This window comes from Bufo gargarizans, chromosome 1 (genome assembly GCF_014858855.1).
Source record: "Bufo gargarizans isolate SCDJY-AF-19 chromosome 1, ASM1485885v1, whole genome shotgun sequence".
Classification (NCBI taxonomy): domain Eukaryota; kingdom Metazoa; phylum Chordata; class Amphibia; order Anura; family Bufonidae; genus Bufo; species Bufo gargarizans.
The window spans coordinates 510,214,289-510,234,283 of record NC_058080.1 but is presented as its reverse complement, the minus strand read 5'-3'; the positions used below and the strand labels follow the sequence as shown (position 1 = coordinate 510,234,283).

Here is a 19,995-nt window from a genome sequence, read left to right as displayed (position 1 = left end):
CTTGCGGATGCTACATGTACCCTTCCGCTTAAACTTCTCGTTTTCCTGCTGTTTCCCAGTAATATTCGGCTGAACCGATACACTGTTTATGAGAAAGTGACGCAAAGCCAGGTTCCGGGATCTTACCTTTTTCCGGCAGTGAATGGTACAGTCCACATAGGTCAGTACGGCGCATGCGTACCTTCCTCTCTTCCCCCCACACGGACGCTGAGGTGGTTAGAGTACACAAAATGGCCTCCACCGGTGAGTAACGGACTGGGCGCTCGCAGTGGGCTTGTTTTGAGCGGGCCCGGCTCCTGTATCTGTCTTGTCATGTATTTTCTGTTTATTTTCATGATTGCCCGGCTGAAGCCTGCGGACGGGGTGCACACGGGCTTCCCGCTTCTCCCTAGGCCTCAGTCAGCTAGGTCGTAGCGCTCGCCCCAGATACACGAGGTTTCCCATCTGAGCGCACGACCTGTTGCTTTTATCTTGGAGACGTGTGTGTAATGTAGTGGCCCCGCCGTGCTGCCCATCACCTCGCCATGTTTACCGGTAACCTAACGTCAGCTCTATTATCCCACCCTATCAGCCATTTCAGGAGTGGGGTAACTGGCGGTAACGATCCCACCTTCCGTCTATAGGCACACCTGAACGGCTGCGCAGAATACAATGCCTTTGCAGTCCCTTATGTAACACCCGGCATCATTTTCCTACCTTACATATAGGTTGAGGGGCATTTGCATTAGGAGCCAGTTAAAGGGATTGTCACACCAGGATGGGGTTAATATTATAGAAATGGCCAGTGCAGGAATTATGGGGGAGCCTGTATCTGGTTATGTGAGGATGATGTGCTGGGCCTTCAAACAGTCGGTTGGGTGTCTAATACCATGGGCATTAGACCCCAGTCGGCTGAACTTGCAGCATCCTGACTCTCCCTGATGGGTGAGGTTGGGGGAGATGAGGATCCAGCATGTTGGATTTCAATTGTCCGATACTTTTGTTCTTGGAGCCGTAAGCCACTGCTGGAGGTACCTGGAAGCCGCTCTCCTGATTTAGTACATATGCGTGCGAAGATCAGGAGAGATGGCTTTCTTCCAAACAACAGGTTCCAGCCGTTCAGATAGGTGACCACTATTGTGCAGCCCCCTCCCTTGAGCGTGCATGGTAAGCAGGGGGTGTGACTGTCCAGGGAAAACTGTTAAAGGGATGCAGTGCTAATCGCTGCTATGGCCCCTTCATTGGGGGTGCCCAGAGGTCTGACCTCCATTGATCAAAGGCTGTTGGTTAATATCTTAGTGATCACTTTATACGATAGGTACAAGTTACTCCTAATCCTCACTTTATTAAAACCTGTTTTAAATGTGGTAGAAATGATTTTTGTAATATACATATTTTTTATTTTATACTTTTTCTACAGAAATAATTGTGCTTTAGAATGTGTAACCCCCCCCCCCCCCAATTTGCTGCACAGAGTGCTGTACAGGCTGGAGTATCTCTCCACCTTCCTGTACCAGCGCTGCTCTTCTAACGCCTGGTTGGCATACATGGGTCTGGAAGAGGTTTTTAAGCCAGACAGTTTACATGTATTTTCATCTGTGACCAGAACCTCTGCCGGTCCCTGGTAAAATCATAGCATTTAAAGGGGTTGTGTTGTCTCAGACAATTGGGGCATTTTGCTAGGATATGCACCCTTGTAAACAGAGCCTTGAAAGTCAGCGGGTGCACCACGCATGCGCTGAAAAAAGCTGAGCGCTGACTCTCCCATTTTTAATAGGCACCATAGAAACTAATGGAGGGGGCCGCACATGCTCAGTGCACCCTCTAAATGGCTTAGGTTAAGAGAGGTGCTGGTTCCACCTATGGGACCTGCACCTATCTCTTAACCTGAGCCATTTAAAGTTAGAGGGTGCACTGAGCATGTGCGGCCACCCTCCATTAGTTTCTATGGTGCCCATTGAAATGGGCGAGTCAGCGCTCAGCTTTTTTCAGCGCATGCGTGGTGCAAGGCTCTGTTTTCAAGGTAGGTGCAGGTCCCAGAGGTGGGACCCGCACCTATCAGACAATGGGGGCATAGCCAAGCAATATGCTCCCATTATCTGAGATGACACAACCTCTTTAATATTGACCTTTCCTCAGGTTAGGTCAGGAATATCAGATCGGCAGGGTCGGACACCACCGCCGATCAGCTGGTGGAAGAGAAAGCTGAGCTTGTTTCAGACCTGCCTTCCCTTCATGGTTTACCTGCTCACGGTCGACATGTGAAATCTCTAAAGGGGTCCTCCAGATTTTAAACGTATTATATTGTTCACGTATTTACAATTCTGCTTGCATACCTTTCATCGGGCAGTTGACTCGTATATGCAGTAGAATGGTATAGCCCATGTATCAGTTCTGTCTAATCCATGGCCTTACTGAAACTTATCAGGCATGTGATGCTCTTCACATCATGTAATGCCTGGCATTCAGTAAGTATCAGTGTTACATGATATACATGTGCTGGGTCAGCACATACTGTAGGACACATTCATGTCATAATTAGATAAGTGGTAAAATCATGATTTTATTGTAGTTATCACAGTAACTACTTCGCTGTTTGGATATACATGGAAGACGGTCTCTAGGTGATTTGTAAAATGGCCAACTGTCTCTAGGTGATGTAATGTTAATAAAGTTGAGTGTAAAAAAAAAAGTATAAAGCAGAGTTTGCTAAATTCTAGAGACAAGTAGGCAATGTACCTGTAGCCCTTGACATTATTTTTCCCCTATTCATGTTATAGCTAGGAAATGTTAACCTGTGTATTACAACGTGTTACCACTGAATGTATGGGATGTCTGAAATCCATCCCCTGCCTCTAGAGGCGGAGGCTGCTGTGGTGTACAGTTACAGATAGAGCTCAGGACAACACCTGCCTTTGTGTCCTTCTAGATGCCACCTGCCTGTGACAAAAGGGACACCTTTCAGTTAACATGAGACTTCAGGCAAAAACGACTCGCATGGAGTCTTGCATCTCCTCCGAGTTTCATTACCCAGATTGTTATTTCAGGGATTACCTTTGCTCCTTACTATGCTCTACAGTGGCTACCTTTTATGTCTTAAAGGGGGTGTGCAAACCCTCCACTTGGCTGGACCTGTAAAGGGGTTCTTGCCTGCATCCTGACACTGGCTGAAGGGCATCATCCCTCAGCTTATAGACTGGTCACCAATGATGTGTAGTGGATCCAGAGCTTATATTGAACTACCGGGGGCCAAGGAGCTGTTGCTTGCCCAGGATATCATGTTCAGGTGTTTGCAATATGTTGAGAAAACGCTTACAACTTTTTAATAAGTTTCTGCACTTTTCTCTTGTAGATTATAGCACCTATAGCCAAGCTGGAGCCCAGCAGAGGTAAGTGCCTTTTCTGTATGACTGCATCTGTAAATTACTGCAGCCTGTTACCTACACTGACTTTTTTTTTTTTTTTTTTTCTTCAGCTATGGTGCTTACACTGCCCAGCCAGCTCAAGCATACACACAGACTGCTCAGGTATGTTTTCCTGTGTCCCATAGATGTTAGATTACTATTATAGGGCTGCAGTTATCGATTATTTTAGTAGTAAAGTATTCTACTGATCCAACTAGGGATCGACCGATTGTGTTTTTATTTTTTATTATAATAACTATTAGCCCCTTTGGGGACTAGAACCCTTGTCCTATTCACCCTGATAGATCTCTATCAGTGTGAAAAGGACTTCACTCTCACTGCTGCCCTGTGCTTTGTGCACAAAGCAGCATGGAGCTTACCATGGCAGCCAGGGCTTCAGTAGCGTCCTGGCTGCCATGGTAACCAATCGGAGCCCCAGGCTTACACTGCTGGCGCTCCGATCAGAAGCTGCCACTGCACAACCAATGAGGGGACCCTGTGGGCACTGCGACCAATTAATTATACTGGGGGGGCACACTGCGCCACCAATAAAAATACCTCTCATTCATTCATATACAGGAGGCGGGAGCTGGCTGCAGAATCACATAGCCGGCTCCCGACCTCTGAGCGTTAGCTGTGATCTGCGGCACCTGAGGGGTTAACTACCGCACATCGTGGCTACCGCTCAGAGGTCGGGAGCCGGCTATGTGATTCTGCAGCCAGCTCCCGCCTCCTGTATATGAATAAATGAGTTAGTTATCTTCATTGGTGGCACAGTGGCCACAGCTCACACACTCCCCTCCTCTTGTCCTCCCTCCCCTAATTGGCAGCAGCGGCACAGGGGGGAAGGAGACACTGCTTCCTTCTCCCCTGTGCTGCTGAGGGAACACGGAGAGCGCTGACAGCAGAGTGATCCTTATTCCCCATACGTTATCGGTATATCAGCAAAATAGATGCCGATACCAAGAACGTTCAAAATCCTGAATATCGGCCGATTATATCGGTAAAACGATAATCGGTCGATCCCTAAATCCAACATTAAATAGAGTACTCGAATAAGAAAAAACTAAGTCTTTATTTAAAAAAAAAAGTTCACCTCCCTTGTGCCGTCAGTTGCTTCCCCTCCCAGTGCCACCAGCTGCCCCCACCGTGATCAGTACCCAGCCGCAGCGCTGGTGAACTAAAATGTTCTGGTGTGTGTACGTTAGGATTCAGTGCAGGTCGGCGGATGACCACAGAGCGTGAGTAATGGCAAGCTTTTTACTACACTCCGTGGTCACATGGCACAAACAAATCATTGATGCAAAAAAATTTGCATCAAGGATTTTTTGTTGCGTTAATCGATTAATTTGAGTAATCGTTTAAGCCATTGTGTTATCATAGTGTTATGCACGCTGCCCTGTAACTACAAGGCTGGAATCGCACATGGAGAGGATAAGGAGCACTTGTTTCTTTACATCTTGCCACAAAAGCAGACAGTTCTTCATGCAGTGTTTTTTGACCCAAAGCCAGAAGTTGATTCAAAAAGAATGGGAAATATTTAAGGAAAGATTTCTGCTTCTCCTTCCTGTTGGATCTACTTCAGGCAAAAAACTGCATTTCATCCATTAAAAAAAAAACTGTGAAACCAACCTAAATGTGATGGCTTTACCAAAGTACTGAAATTGAGTGCTGATAGCATAATGAAGAAACTTGGAGGACCTTTCATGGGTCCGAACATTTTAAGATAACTATCTGGACATGTAGAGCGGCTCCCAGGGATCTCGCTGCACTTACTATTAACCCTGGGTGCTGCTCCTTACTCCCGCTGTGGCCCTGTTACCTTCTCCCGCACTGTATGGCAATTGCTACAATCGGTAAACCAGGGAGGATTCTGCCCTGTTTTTCCCTGGGTGTTCCTTCTCCCTGGCTGTAGTACTGTCCAATCGCAGAGCTCACAGCCTGGGAGTTATTTTATTTATTTTCTCTCCCTGGCTGTGACTAGTGATGAGCGGCAGGGGCAATATTCGAATTCGCGATATTTCGCGAATATTTGCCATATATTCGAGAATTCGCGAATACATGATCTCCAGGTATTATGTTCTTGATTGCGAAAATTCGCATTACAAATTTTCGCATCAAAATTCGCATGAACTGGTATTTTCACAAAAATCGAATATTCGCAATTACAAATATATTTTGCGAAATTCGAAATATTCGTGAATTCTCGAAGTGCCGATATTCGCGATTAAAGTTCGCAATTCGAATATTCGTGATCAACACTAGCTGTGACGCTCTGCCCTTCGATTGAACAGCGCTACAGCACGGGAGAAGGTAAAGGAGCAGCGCCCAGGGATAATAGGTGCAGTGAGATCCCTGGGTGCCGCTCTAGATGTCAAGATAATTATCTTAAAATGTTCAGACCCATGAAAGGTCCTCTTTAAAGCCCATCTGTCAGCAGGGTCAACACGATTAAACCAGACATGCAGCCTGGTAGGGTTGATACTGCCGATTTAAAATACCTGTCTTGTGAAATGTGTTGCAGAGTTCCCCATAAAGTCTTTTTGTTTATGCAAAGGAGTGGGTCCATGTACTGATGGGCGGGTCCAGCCCTGAGAAGCTGAGCAGATTAAGTGCATTTGGAAGGTACTCAGTGCAGTTAAATGCTCATTTGTGAAAAGAATACACATTTGCCCAACCCCTCTTCACTGTCCCCCTTCCTTGGAAATGCCCAAGGTTTTTTTTCTTCAAGACTGAATTTTTTTTTTAATATAAATTCTTTATTTTCAAGATTTTTTCATCAAAAAAATGAACAAACATTGGTCGAATGACCTTAGATCATAAGTATACATTGAGAATGTCAGATCATGGACACACCATTTAACAAGAGGAGGACGCGCTATGTCTAGTCCCTGTCTAATGACTCATGTCGCGGGACAGCCACTGTCTCCTAAATGGCATCAAAAACAGATGTTTTACAAAATAAAGCATGACACAAGACTGAAATTTTAACCAGCAAGATCAACCCTAGCAGAGCAGTCATTGACATTTAATGGGGTCCATGCTTACAGGTGATCTTCAACATAAAGTAGTGGATGTTAAATTTCTCATGACTGTTTTCTTCATTGCAAACAATTGGAGAAGGGTGAAAAATGACTAAATCTTCTAGGTAGCACATTACCTTCACTGCAGTGTTTTTTGTTATAAAAATGTTTTATTTTAGAAATGTTCAGTGAAGTTACTTGAGTATTAATTTGCCTTTGTATTTTCCCTAGGCAACCTATGGTCAGCAGAGTTACGGCACCTATGGGCAACCCAGTGATTCTAGTTACACGCAGGCGCAAACCACTGCCGCCACATATGGTCAGTCAGCATATGCTACTGCTTATGCGCAGCCTCCTACTGGTAAGGACGGTCACATTGCAATCTTGTTACATTGATTCTTTTTGTCCGTGGGGTACATTCACATTTCGAAGTTGAACTATTATTTAAATGAAGATTTGCCTCTATTCACAAGTCCACTGTTTGGCCACAGTTTTTAAAGTTCTAAAACTGCAACTTCACTGTGCAGTGAGTATATCTTTAAAGCAAAGTGCAACTGCCCTCTCGTTCCCACTTGCTCTTTAGCCACTAAATGCAGCACAGCTGTAAAGACTATGCACAACTTAGACAAAATAACACATCTCAAGCTGCTCGCCACCACTAACTTTTTTTTTTTTTTCTGCAGTGCTCATTTCGTCATTAATTTTCAGATCCCATTATTCAGTTTGCATCCTGCTCCTAGTTTCTTTTCACATGTGCATCTCTCCCAGTAATACATGCTAGAAGTGAGGACTGTGTGCCTCGGATGCTGTTGTCTTCATTAGCTCATGGCTTCATTCCTTCAGTGCTTTCCACTTCTGTATCTCATGAGGGGTCACTTGTGCTAGCAAAAACTTTTGCTGGCTTCCTCCCACTCTCACTACAGTGTTGCTGCATGTATTTGATCTTTCCTGCAGACTGCGAGCTCTCCAGCCTCTTTGCTATATACAATGTCCTTTCCCTACCTTTATATCTCTAGCGCTGTTACACATGAGTGAGTCCATTACGGGAATCGCGCTCAGGGAGTGTGATCCTCCGTTCTGGACTTCCAGGAGCACAGGTCATTATACTGATTTATAATGCTATGTACCTATGCTTGACCTTACTGTGACAGGATCCTAGTGAGACACAGCTTTCACTATTCTGTAGCAGTGAGGTCAAGCAGAGGCACATAGCATTATAATGGCCTGCGCTCCTGGAAGTCCAGAACGGAGGATCACACACGGAGTGCGATTCCTGTAATGGACTTGCTAATGTGAAACAGCCCTAAGTTTTTTATATTTATTTTTTTGCCATGATTTTCTGAAATGCTTTGCTACTCAGAGTATGGAAGGGTAGAATAGAAGACTTCAGCTCCGAGGCAACAGCAGCCAGGAGCAGAGTGCTGTCCAATCTGAGAAACAGCAACATTGCCATCCTTGTAAAGGATTTGCACAGACATGACAGCAGAATGGTAGGAAAAGGGGTTGTCAAATGACAGCCTTTCCACAGGATAGGCGTATAAGTGATCAGTAGGCATCTGACCAGTAGGGCTGCCAATTATCATTAGACCAAGGATCTGTGCTCCTTAGGCCTCTTGTGCACGACCATATGTCTTTTAGTATTTTGCGGTCCACAAAAAATACGGATGACGTCCGTGTGCATTTTGTTTTTTTGTGGAACAGCCGGCCCTTGATAGAACAGTACTTTTTTTTTTTTTTTTTTTTTCTCTCTTAAATGGGGATCAAGCTTTCATTCATTGCCATGATGGGGTTTGATCCTAATTTTCGGTATTTGATAAACGGCTGCCATTCGGTCCCAACCCTTTTTACAGCAAGTGTTATCAGTTGTGATTGAATCTATTCTCCAGTCACTGCACACAGTGATGTTAGGACATGCAAGAGCAATCGGTGATGGGGAAATTGCCTTCATGTAGCACGGTTAAGTGAAAATTTGCAGAGTAAAAGTATTACTTAGGTACTCTTCACAGGGGTACTCTTTAGAGGGGTAAAGAAATAATCTTTATTTATTTTTTTACCCCTCTAAATGCTTGTGCTGAGGTCCATTGCTAATGACAGCCCTGGCTTTTAAAGGGTTAAACAGGCTCCCATTTGTCAGTTTGCTAGCGTAGCATGTTTTCATGATCTGAATTTTTTAAAAGCAGTAGAAACCTGATGAGAAAACTCATGCAGATTTGTTTTGACTGCTCCTAAGTTCTGATTGGGCAGTCTCTCCTGTGTGGGGAACGTTCCAGAACTGAAGGTTGAGCAGCTGACAGTCTGGTATTGCTATTGTTTCACTATAGTTGTTGAGGTGACCTGATGTGGTCTTTTCTGCTTTGTGCCTGCAGTAGAGGGACCCACAACAGCATGTATAAATGCTGGAACATAACTTTAATCCTACAGTTTAACCTTCATTTACGATGATTGCAAGTGCTTCATTAAGGCCTCCTGCACACAACTGTATCCATCTCTGCAGTCTGCAAATTGTGGATTTGGAAAATGCAGATACGGCTGTTAGAAATAATGTCTATTCCTGTCCGCCACACAAACAAGAGTAAGGCATTTTCTATATTGAAGTGAGCACGATAGCAAGCACAGCTGCTATACAATGTACGGCACTGTGCTTGGTGAGCTGCAAGAAGGCCATGGCACTCGCAGGCGTGCCTTCTCAAATAGCTGGTCGTGGGGTCCTGGCAGTCATACCCCCCCCCCCCCCCCCAAAAAAAAAAACTTAGTCCAAAGTGCGCACACAGCTATGTCTACAAGGTGCTTCCCAAAGAGCTGTTATGGGGAGATCTTGCACACAAGAACTTTTATTATTCTCCCCCCCCCCCCCACTTTTCTTTGGCCAAAGAATGAACCAGAGGGCACAAGCGCAAATTCAATCGTAAGCTCAGGAGAGCGATGGTGCTTAACCAGACACTCTGAAATGCCAGCAGATCGATCTGCTATGGGAGTCGTTGCCCTTTGGTCCTCACAGCCACTTTCTCTCCCGCTCCCATGCAATCTATCATCTGCCTCCCAGCATTTTCAGCTTGCTCATTTCGCCCCATTTAATTAGGGTACTTTCACACTTCCGTTTCGTGCGAATCCGTTCAGAACAGATCAGTTTGTATTATCTTAATTGGGGCAAAACTGATCCATTTTGGACCACTTGTGAGATCCCTGAACAGATCTCACAAACGGAAACCAAAACGAGAGTATGAAAGTAGCCTTTCTCAGGCAGAGCTCAACAGTTTAGAGAAATGGTTGAAGACATATGATGCTCCTATGCTCTGTGTGGTTAGTGTTTCCCTCTAAGTTGTCAACTAGTTTTAGTTCTTGATCACCCCCTGTATCGATCTGGTGGCCTATAAGATTCCTAGAAATGCTGGGAGTAGTAGTTCTCTCATATCACCCCCACTATGTGGGGATAAACAATGTCTACTGCCATCACTTATCTTAATTACAAGTTACAGATTACCTCTTTCTGGGCAGGAGATCCCTCTTCATACAGCCCAATCTGCTGCCCAGAAACCATTTAATGTGCTGTGTGAAAGATTATTTCAGCTGATGAACAAGTGTCTTGTTCGCTTATGAGGTGATTGGCAGCACACTTACACAGGCAATTTTATTGGGAGCGAGCAGTTGAAGTAATGTTCCCGATTATTGGCCCAACAATTGTGTGGTGTAAATCTGGCTTTAGGCCTCATTCACATGTTGCTATTTGGTCAGGGTTTGATCGGTGATCTCCATCAGTGAGTGTGGGTCAAAAACACAGAATGGATAAATATCTTTTGATTAGGGCTCATGCACACGACCGTATGTATTTTGCAGTCTGCAGAACAGACCTGAAAAGTGTCTACATGAGCCCTTATACTTGTGTAGGCTCCACTCCTGGTTTTGGCTCGCAATTTTATTGAACCAAGAGTCAGGTACACTTCGTTATATCTGTATACAATACTGTGTTTTGGCCCACAATTAATGATGGACATCGCTGACCAAACGTGGCTGTTTAAATAAAGATCCATTTTCATGGGCCAATAGTTGGCACAGTTATAAACACTTTCATGAGAATTGCCCTGTCTGAAGGTGACCCCAATGGACAAACTCTCCATCAGGTGACTGCATTGCTTATGTGAACCCCAAAATCTTTGCTTCTGGGCAGCAGATGGTGCTGTGTAAACAGTTATCTGCTGCCCAGACACTGACTCTGTATGGGAATGAGTAGTCACTGTACAGCAGAGGTGATGGCTGCATATTAATGCAGCTTTCGCTTCCTGTAATGAGCCAGCAATTACTGGAAATAAACAGTTTGTTCCCGATAATTGCCTACTGTGTAAAGGGTTAGGTCTGCTTTATAGACTTGTCTTGGAGTCTTATTATACTGGCATTAGTTAGCAGCAAGCGACAATTTTAGCAAATAGTTTGTGTTCAAGACGTTTGACCTGAGACATTAGCAAAGGATGTTGCACTTTGTGCTCGTTCACCCCTAGAGCATTTACATTGCTAACCACTGCTTATTAATGGGACGATGTGGCAGATAATCTGTCAGTGTTTTAATGGATCGGACAAATCTGCCTGTCATTGGATCCCTGCATACAGCGACAATGTTTCCAATTTGAAGGATTATACAGAAATGCAAACATTAATCGCTCAGTCTAATAGGCCTTTTACTCTGGATATATCTGGTTCAAATGACAAGGTCTCTGTGGAAGCATTCAGGTTGAGTTGATTGTGTGTATTTTATTTTTTTCTTTCTGGATTCTGTAGTCAAGTCAGTTGTTTAGGGCAAACCAATGCCAATTCAGGCAATGTCTGGGGACTTGAACAGGAAGGACAAAGGCTGGTTGGGCACCAGGGACAGATTTGCATCAAAGTGGCATTACTCCTGTTTTATTATTCATTAGTAAAGCACCATTCATTCCATGGCACTGTATATATAAGGGGTGCACATACATAATACAGGCAATAAACGTGAACAAGACCAGTTACAAACTGGTACAGAAAGAGAACTCCAGCCAGGGCTTACAATCTACAAGGCCAGCATGCACGGTTTTAAAGAATTTAATGAGGTGGTACAACTCCTTTTGAAAACTGCCCTTGGAAATGTGTTTACTCTTTTGAATGGGATTTTTTTTTTTTAATAGCCTCTTAAACTAGGCAGAGAGGAAAAGATCAGTTGTCATTTTTGCATGGGGGTGACTGACAATCTGTTATTTTGGGCAGCTACTGGTGCTGGAAACTAAACAGTGGATGCAGTCAGAAGCAGGAGGCGTCGTCCGTTGTCTAGTGGCTGTGCCGGCTTACTGTGGCTTGGTGCCCACTCACTTGAAAGCGACCTGAGCTGCAGTACACTGGCACAGCCACTACAGTGAACTGATCCTTCTGGCTCCATCCACTGTTTTAGTTTCCAGTGCTGCCTAAAACAGCTGAGCTGTGTGTGTGTGTTGGACACGCACCAACTTGATATTGATGATTGGTCATCCATGTCAAAAAGCTGGAATAACCCCACAGGGGTATAGATAAGGTTTTACTGGTACACTCAAACCGGAGGTAAAAATTGTGTTTTAAAACAACAAATGGAATTCTTTTTAAGAGTTGGACCTCTTTCACACAAGCTATACGGATGCTGTCCTGATCTGTCCAGGAAAAAACTGATGGGTTTTGTCTGTCGTTCAGTATCCAGATTTAATTTTTTATTTTTTTTCCTCGCATGAAAAAAATACTGAAGAGTAAGAATCTACATTTCTTAACACCCATCAGTAAAAAACACATTGAATCCGGACAAGCCCTATCCACTTCTATGGACCCAGGCTGTGTGCAAAGCTGATGTGTATATGAATGGGTCAGGATTCGGTCCGAATACAATGTGTTCACTACGGTCATTGCCCTAGAGGACAAATGTCATTTGCTGAAAAGACCTTGGGGGAGATTTATCAAAACTGTTGCAGAGGAAAACTGGCTTATGGCAGGTTTAGACAGGCCGATAAGTGAAGGAGACTGATGCATTTACCAGTACATACGTCGATCAGCTTCACAGTATGAAGACGAGCAATATCTATTGCAATCCTTCATCTCCATACAGAATCATTGTTTGACCGACAGAACGCTGTATAGGCCGCACAATCTGCTGCCCAGAAACTGATTCATTGTGTCTGCACAAACAGGGTCGCCTGATGAATGAACGTTTCACTTGTTCATCCGGTGATTGGCGGCACACTTACATAGGCAGATTTTGGGGAACAAGTGCACGCAGGAACAGTCATTTCTGAAAATTGGTGTAAATCCACATTTTAGATACAATGAGCACCCAATCAGATTTACCGTTGCCTTTTTTATTTTTCAAAGCTCTTTTGGAAAATGAAACGTCAATCAGATTAGTTGCTATGGACAACTAAACCAGTTTTCCTTTGCATAGCTTTTAATATCCCCCTTGTGTAGACCTGGCAGTATACAGAATTGAAACATCTGTTTTTCTGAGACTGATACTGATGACCCATCAGACTCCAAGGACCCTTTCCAAACAGCTATTTGAGAAGGTACTGGTGCTCATGTGACTGCCTCAGTCTTTTCCATGCTTGCAGTGTGTAACATTGTGGCTGTACTTGGTACTGCTCCCAGCCCCATTTAAGTGACTGGGGCTGAGTGTGATACCAAGCACAGCTGCTATCAAATGTACAGGACTGCTTGGTAGGCTGCAGTGCTCATAGGAGCGCTAGTGACTTCTCAAACAACTGATTGGACCCCCACAGACCAGATACTGATGACCTATCCTGAGGATGGGTAATCGGTATCAAAATCTCAGGGAAACCCTTTTAAGATGTGGCTGCATCACTTGTTCAGCTTCCCAGTATACCTGGCTACTAAAAAGATGTGAACGTCTAATAGATTTATTTGTATTGTTTAATGCAAGCATGCTCAACCTGCGGCCCTCCAGCTGTTGCAAAACCAACTCCCAGCATGCTTGAACAGCCTACAGCAGGGCATTGTGGGTGTTGTAGTTTTACAGCAGCTGGAGGGCCGCAGGTTGAGCAGGCCTGGTTTAATGGAGTTGGAAAAAATTTTGTGGAAGCTATGTTTCAACTTGTTTTCTACCTTAGGTTATACTGCTCCAGCAGCACCTCAGGCTTATACTCAGCCAATACAAGGCTATGGAACAACAGTCTATGATAGCAGCACTGCAACCACTTCAACTACCCAAGCTTCATATGCAGCACCATCTGCTTACAGTTCCCAGCCTGCATACCCTACCTATGGGCAACAGCCTGCTACTACTGCTCCAGCAAGGTAATAACTGGGCTAAGGGCTGAATCATGTCACTGTGCTTGGTCAGTCTTGTAAATTGGCCAGAATACTGCTATTACCCCATGCTAAAGGATGGTTTGCACAGGAAAGTAGTGTTGTTCCAGTACTGTGAAATTGTTTAATTGCTGTGCTCAGATTCTCAAGCTGCCTGTACATTGCTTTCCATATCTTCCCTGACCCTAATACATGAACTAGTGCTTCTGACATCTAGGTCCTGTGGAACATTTTCATCTGTAAAATCTGCTCTTGGGGTGCATTCAAAAGACAGTATAAATTGGTCCGCATGGGTGCAGACCCATTCATTTCGATGGGGCAGCAAAAGATGCGAACAGCAGACCATGTGCTGTCTGCATTTGTCCTTCCGTTTTGCGGCCCTGCAAATATAGAGCATGTCCTGTTCTTGCGGACAAGAATATGCAAATCTCCATTATAAATCTTGTTTTTCTAGACCTCAAGATGGAAGCAAACCAGCAGATACCAGTCAGCCTCCTCAAAGTTCTGTCTCCTATGCTCAGACTAACCTGGGGTATAGTCAGAGCAGCTATAGTTATCCCCAAGTCCCATCAACCTACCCAATGCAGCAAGTGACTGCTCCTCCATCTTACCCACCAACAAGGTATTGACTTTTGCTTCAATATATGTTCAACATTGTCGAAAATTGTCATAATATTTTGTGAGCGGTATGTGAAGCTTAAAGGGGTTGTGCCTCGGAGTTAGTGAAACGGCATAGCTTGCTGTTCTACGCCCACGGGAGTTACTGAAACAGCAGGCACAGGTATGCGGCACTGTTTCCTGGCCTTTTAGTAACAGCCGGATGAGACAACCCCTTTTAAATGTTTAGGCGAGATAAGAGATTTTATTACCAGACGATATAGAGGTTTTTCAGCTCCAAGAAAATCTCTGCACTTGACCAGTGCTATGTCTGTAGAGTGCTGGCTGGCCAGTCCCTTCCTGTGTCACAGCTGATGCATATACAGCAGTGGCGTCGCTAGGTCAAAACATCCGGGGCTTGAGCCCCGGATGTTTTGTTTAGTGCCCCGAATGTTATGCTGCGAATCCTGCAAACAACCAATTAAACCCCCACCCCCCTCCTGACCAGTACCGCGGCGCGTCCGCACTTACCTGCGGACTACTGTCGCCGGGCGGAGGTTTACTCATTTAGGACTCAGCAGCGCACAGCCACTGACTGCATAGGGGAGGGGCGGACCCGGCGTAGGCAGAGCGTGCAGGCTGGTGGCAGAGTTGAAGACTCACATCACGCTGCGCGCCTGCTGGACATGGTAAAAAGGTGAGGGCGGCAGCGCGGCATACTTCAAGAGTGTGTCTGCCAGAGCCTGGTCGACTAGTTAGAATACTGTGCCCTCTCCCTCACCCTGGCCCCAGTGCCCTGCTGAGCCTATGTACCTTACCCAGCGGGGGATCTGTGGATGGAACAGTTATGGGGAGGGGGATCTGTGGATGGAACAGTTATGGGGAGGGGGATCTGTGGATGGAACAGTTATGGGGAGGGGGATCTGTGGATGGAAAAGTTATGGGCAGGGGGATCTGTGGATGGCGCTGTTATGGGCAGGGGGATCTGTGGATGGCGCTGTTATGGGCAGGGGGATCTGTGGATGGCGCTGTTATGGGCAGAGGGATCTGTGGATGGCACTGATATGGGGAGGGGGATCTGTGGATGGCACTGATATGGGGAGGGGGATCTGTGGATGGCACTGATATGGGGAGGGAGGGATCTGTGGGATTGCCCAGATGGCTAGGCCCTTCACTGAAGTTATTAACCCCATTCAGCAGTCCCCCATTCACTGAAGGGGGGGACTGCTGAAAAGGGGTTAATAACTACTGTGAAGGCCCCCCCCCCAGTGGCGATGAGGGCGTGGCTTCATGGGATGGGGGCATGGCTTCACGTGGGCTCGTGCCCCGGATGTCTTCAGACCCTAGCAACGCCCCTGCTATACAGAGAAGGGGGCTGGATTGGCTATTAGGCACCAGCCAAGCCACCCCACTTGACTCCCAGCAAACACAGGCCAAAATTGGAGCTGCTGAAACCCTGGGCTGGCACAGAAATCTGGACATTCTGGCACATTTGTTAATTTAAGTATATTAGTAAGGGGTATCTTTTTTAATCTTGTATAAACATAATTTTTATATTTTTCTGCCTAGACAACCCCTTTAACACAGAACTGTCGGCTTAATATGCTGCTTTATTTAATTGAACCATATAGCTAGTTACCTGCTTCTTGTAGCCAAAACTGCAAAAAAAATCTGTGCTATTTTGATACTAGCAGCGGTGAAAAAATGCAGCAGTCTTAATGGAGTAATCAGCAGATGTTCACCCCATCCCCGAAGATGTGATTGACAAGCTGCTGTTTATATACAAGCCTGTCAATAACTGGTCTTAAAGTGCTTCTGTCACCCCCCCCCCCCCCCCATCAGCATTTTTCAGTATTGGACTTAATATAATTGCTAATATATGCAGAGTCCATATATACCCCTCTTACCTCTGGCTGCGCTTTAAATTCTTTAAAAATAGTACTTTTGTGATATGCAAATTTCTTCACTACCAGTAAGTTGGGCGGTTATTTGCTGGTAGCCGCCGCATCCTCGGTCTAAACACTTCCACTTGATTGACATGGCCAGTGAGCCCTCTCCTCATGCTGGCCCGCTCTGCCCATAAAATCTTGCACCTGCGCAGTACCGATCCTCATTCGGCGCAGGCGCTCTGAGAGGATGCTCGCTTGCACGCTCCTTCCTCAGTGCTCCGATGTCAGCCTACACCCAGAAAAGCAGCATCGGTGGAGGGGGGCATGTCTTTTTTTTTTTTTGTTTTTTTTAACCGAGGATTCGCCAGCTACTGGCAAGTAACCACCCAACTTGCTGATAGTGAAGAAATTTGCATATCAAAGTACTATTTTTAAAGAATTTAAAGCACAGCCAGAGGTAAGAGGGGTATATATGGACTCTGCGTACATTAGCAATTATATTAAGTCCAATACTGAAAATGGCTGTTTGGGGAGTGACAGAAGCCCTTTAAGTGTTCAAGCCTTGAGACTGCTGTATTCTGCTGGCTGCAAAATGGCTTTTTTTTTTTTTTTTTTAAGGCAGTAAGCAAAGATTCTAAATGGTTTTCAGGTTTTGTTAAATTGTATGTATTTTTTATTTTTAAAGCTATTCAACATCCCAGCCTTCGAGCTATGAGCAGAGCTCATATTCCCAACCCAGCTCCTATGCTCAGCAAAGTAGCTATGGACAGCAGGGCTCCTATACTCAGCAGAGTAGCTATGGCCAGCCAGGAAGTTATGGCCAGAGTGGTTATGGTCAGCAAAGCAGTTATCAACAGCAGCAGCAGCAACCACCGCAACAGCAGCAACAACCTCCTCCCACAAGCTACCCACCTCCATCTTCATCCTACAGCAGCCAGCCCCCAAGCCAGTATGGCCAACAGGGCGGTGGTTATGGCCAACAGAGTGAGTATGTTTCCCATGCTGTTGTATCATAGGCTATTGAAATAGTAGCAGTATAGCTTGAAAGGGCTTGAAAAGATCCTTATAACTGCTCTGACAGGCTTTACGTATCTAAAAGCGGCACTGATCACTTTGCAAATTCATTCTTAGTTGTATTACAACATTATGCACTAAAGGTCCTGTCGGCTCTCAACTTCTCTTGGTAAATACCTTTTATTCCTCATGGAATAATACTTGACTGTCTTTTTGACAAAATGCATTGTTATTCCTGTTATTGCTACTAGGAATGTATTTGCAAAGTAGCAACCGGGTTTTACCAGTCATGGTGTGTATCACTCCATTTTGACATTGTCCAATCGGTGCTACCAGTGTCACTGTTTAAGGATTCACCCCTTTGATATCATTAATGGTAACGCCCAGTTGTCAATTTACTCAAAATGTCTGGGCGACACAATCCCAGTGGCACAATAGAATTCCACGGAAATATGCTCCAGTAATGATTCAGTGATGAATTGACATGAATAGAGATGACACATCTGCTTTTAAGTGTTTTGCGCTTAAATGTAGTCTTGGATTTTTTTTTTTTTTTGTACCTTGTAATGTTGGTGAGCAACAAACAACCTGAATACTAGTTTACTTTTCCAGGACGTTGATATTTGGACCCCACCAATCTGATATTAATGACCTCTCCTAAGAATGGGTCATAAATTGCATGGTCCCAATTTAAAGGCTTATAGAGAACCCATCGCCATGAAAATGCAGCATTTTATAGATAGGTTTGTGAGAAGAGATTCAGTATAGCTTATTTCAATCACTTATATTCCTGCTCATTCTGGGCTTTGAAGTCAAGGAGGCGGTCCGATCAGTGATTGACTGGCCTCCCTATGACTGTGTATACACAGATGGCTGTCAATCATGGATAGGACCACCTCCTTGACTTGATGAAATGCAACTTAGACTGAATCCTTTCTCATAAAATATATACATCTGCTCAGGCTCCTCCTGTCCTATAACCTGGTGCCTGCAGATCGGACACCATGTTCAATATGACTGGTTCCCTTTTAAAGTATATCGGTAAACAGCTGGTCACATTTTGAGTCCATTTCCGCCATTGTCTTCTAGGCAGTTACCGTCAAGATCACTCAAGCAGCAAAGGGTCATATGGTCAGGAGCCTCACCAAGGTTTCTCTGGCTCTGAAGGGCGTGGCTCTGAAGGGCGTAACTCTGGAGGTTCAGATTCCCGTGGCAGAGGTCGGGGCATGTTTGACAGAGGTGGCATGAGCCGTGGTGGTAGGGGAGGCCGTGGAGGCATGGGGTAAGAAGATATCTGTAATCTATTAACTAACATCAAATCTTCCTTCTGCAGAGAATCTAATTTACCTCGGGTACAGCGTAAAAAAAAAACGCAGACAGCCTGGAGAGCAGCGCAAATAGGCATTGGTTCTTATGGCTTCACAAGCCATCTTGGTGGTGCAGTGACTGGGTCTTCTTCCAGCGTTCACTCATGTTGATTGACCTGAAATGTGGGTGCACACTAAAGAGAAAAATGATCTGCCGCTGTTATGTATCTTGCAGTCAGCAGCATCCTATTTTTAAATTTTTTTTGTTGTGGCCTTTTCTGAAAATGCTCTTGAACAGTCTGTTCTGGGTTTACGTCCAAGTTTTGGCATTGCTTATTAAGTTAATGTTTTAATTTTGCTACAGTAACTTTGCGTTGATGGCCCCAGTGTGCTGTTCTGAAGAGTCCTGTTGGAGAAAGTGCATAATGGATGTTTGATCATTACTGCAATATTAACGGTTCTGTTTTTTACCTTTCAGAGCAGCACTATTAGGGGTATCTGGGTTTTCAGGCCCATGACACTCATTGGGTTATAATTCATATGTTTGGGCGCCACGCACATCATTATTGCGTCCCTTACACTCCAGTAATAGTAGGAAGAGGGTTTGAGTAAGTATGAATATTCATTTCATATAAAGCTGCACAGAGCTCTGCAGGTCTGTTGTATTTGCAGCTTTTTCACTTTTTTCCTTTACCCACACTGCTTTGGCATTCTGTACTAAAGCAGGGGTACACTGTAGGGTTTTGTGCAGCTTTAAGTTAGTAGAGTTTGTGGAGCTGTTCAGCTTCATCGTGCTGCCCTCTATTTTCCTTGCACTATTGTATTGGCAATTATGATATACCTGTTTTGTTACGGAGCTCTGGAAAATCTGCCTCATGAGTAAGATGACGCTTCATATCAAAATGAAGGTTAATGCAAATAACCAAACGGGATGATCACCATGTTGGTTCTGTATTGTACTGTCCTGGTATGGAGTATTGCAAATGACTTGCAGGACTAGATACAGCATTGCAGTAATCAAAAAATTGAGACTTGGGTGCCTGGGGTAAAATAAAACCGGTATAGCTTAACTAAATGAGGCATGTCTTTCAGAGCCATCACAAGGTAGGTAACATATTGCGCCCACAAGTTAATGCCATATATATTTTTCACTGATTGTTTGGACATGTATTGCTTTACTTGGATGCACATGAAAATCCCTAATTTTAACATGCTTTGTCAAATTTATATGCCACAGGTTACAAAGTGAGAGCGTTGTATACACTTCAGTTCTAAAAAGTACCCACTCAGCCGGCAGCATAATGAAAAGTGGGACTCGATGTCTAAATGGAGAGAAAATGTCTAATTTTAACAGAGCAGTAGTTTAATCAGAATTCAGTGTAAATATAATAGTGTAAAATCGTGTTTAGTAAGTAGAGTAACCCAGTTGTATGGCACAAGACTTACATAATTGAAGTTTTGTATTAGATCTGTAAACGCTGTA

General features: G+C 44.6%; 2 protein-coding genes across 4 annotated transcripts in view; one reads left to right on the top strand and one right to left on the bottom strand.

The window, feature by feature from the left end:
* RHBDD3 (rhomboid domain containing 3) overlaps positions 1-131 on the bottom strand; it is a 46,492-nt gene extending 46,361 nt beyond the window's left edge. The window contains exon 1 of one of the 2 annotated variants that reach the window (XM_044288566.1): positions 1-131. The gene's annotated coding sequence lies outside the window, so the exon portion shown is untranslated. The other variant, XM_044288577.1, reaches the window with a different exon arrangement.
* A 43-nt stretch (positions 132-174) lies between these two features.
* Positions 175-19,995, top strand: part of EWSR1 (EWS RNA binding protein 1) — a 39,602-nt gene continuing 19,781 nt past the window's right edge. For both annotated transcript variants that reach the window (XM_044275292.1, XM_044275291.1), the window contains exons 1-8: positions 175-243; positions 3,332-3,368; positions 3,455-3,506; positions 6,638-6,767; positions 13,507-13,693; positions 14,160-14,327; positions 16,877-17,175; positions 18,295-18,487. In XM_044275292.1, coding sequence (XP_044131227.1) covers positions 231-243; positions 3,332-3,368; positions 3,455-3,506; positions 6,638-6,767; positions 13,507-13,693; positions 14,160-14,327; positions 16,877-17,175; positions 18,295-18,487 — 1,079 coding nt within the window. In that variant the 5' untranslated portion in view covers positions 175-230. The remainder of the gene's footprint in view (positions 244-3,331; positions 3,369-3,454; positions 3,507-6,637; positions 6,768-13,506; positions 13,694-14,159; positions 14,328-16,876; positions 17,176-18,294; positions 18,488-19,995) is intronic.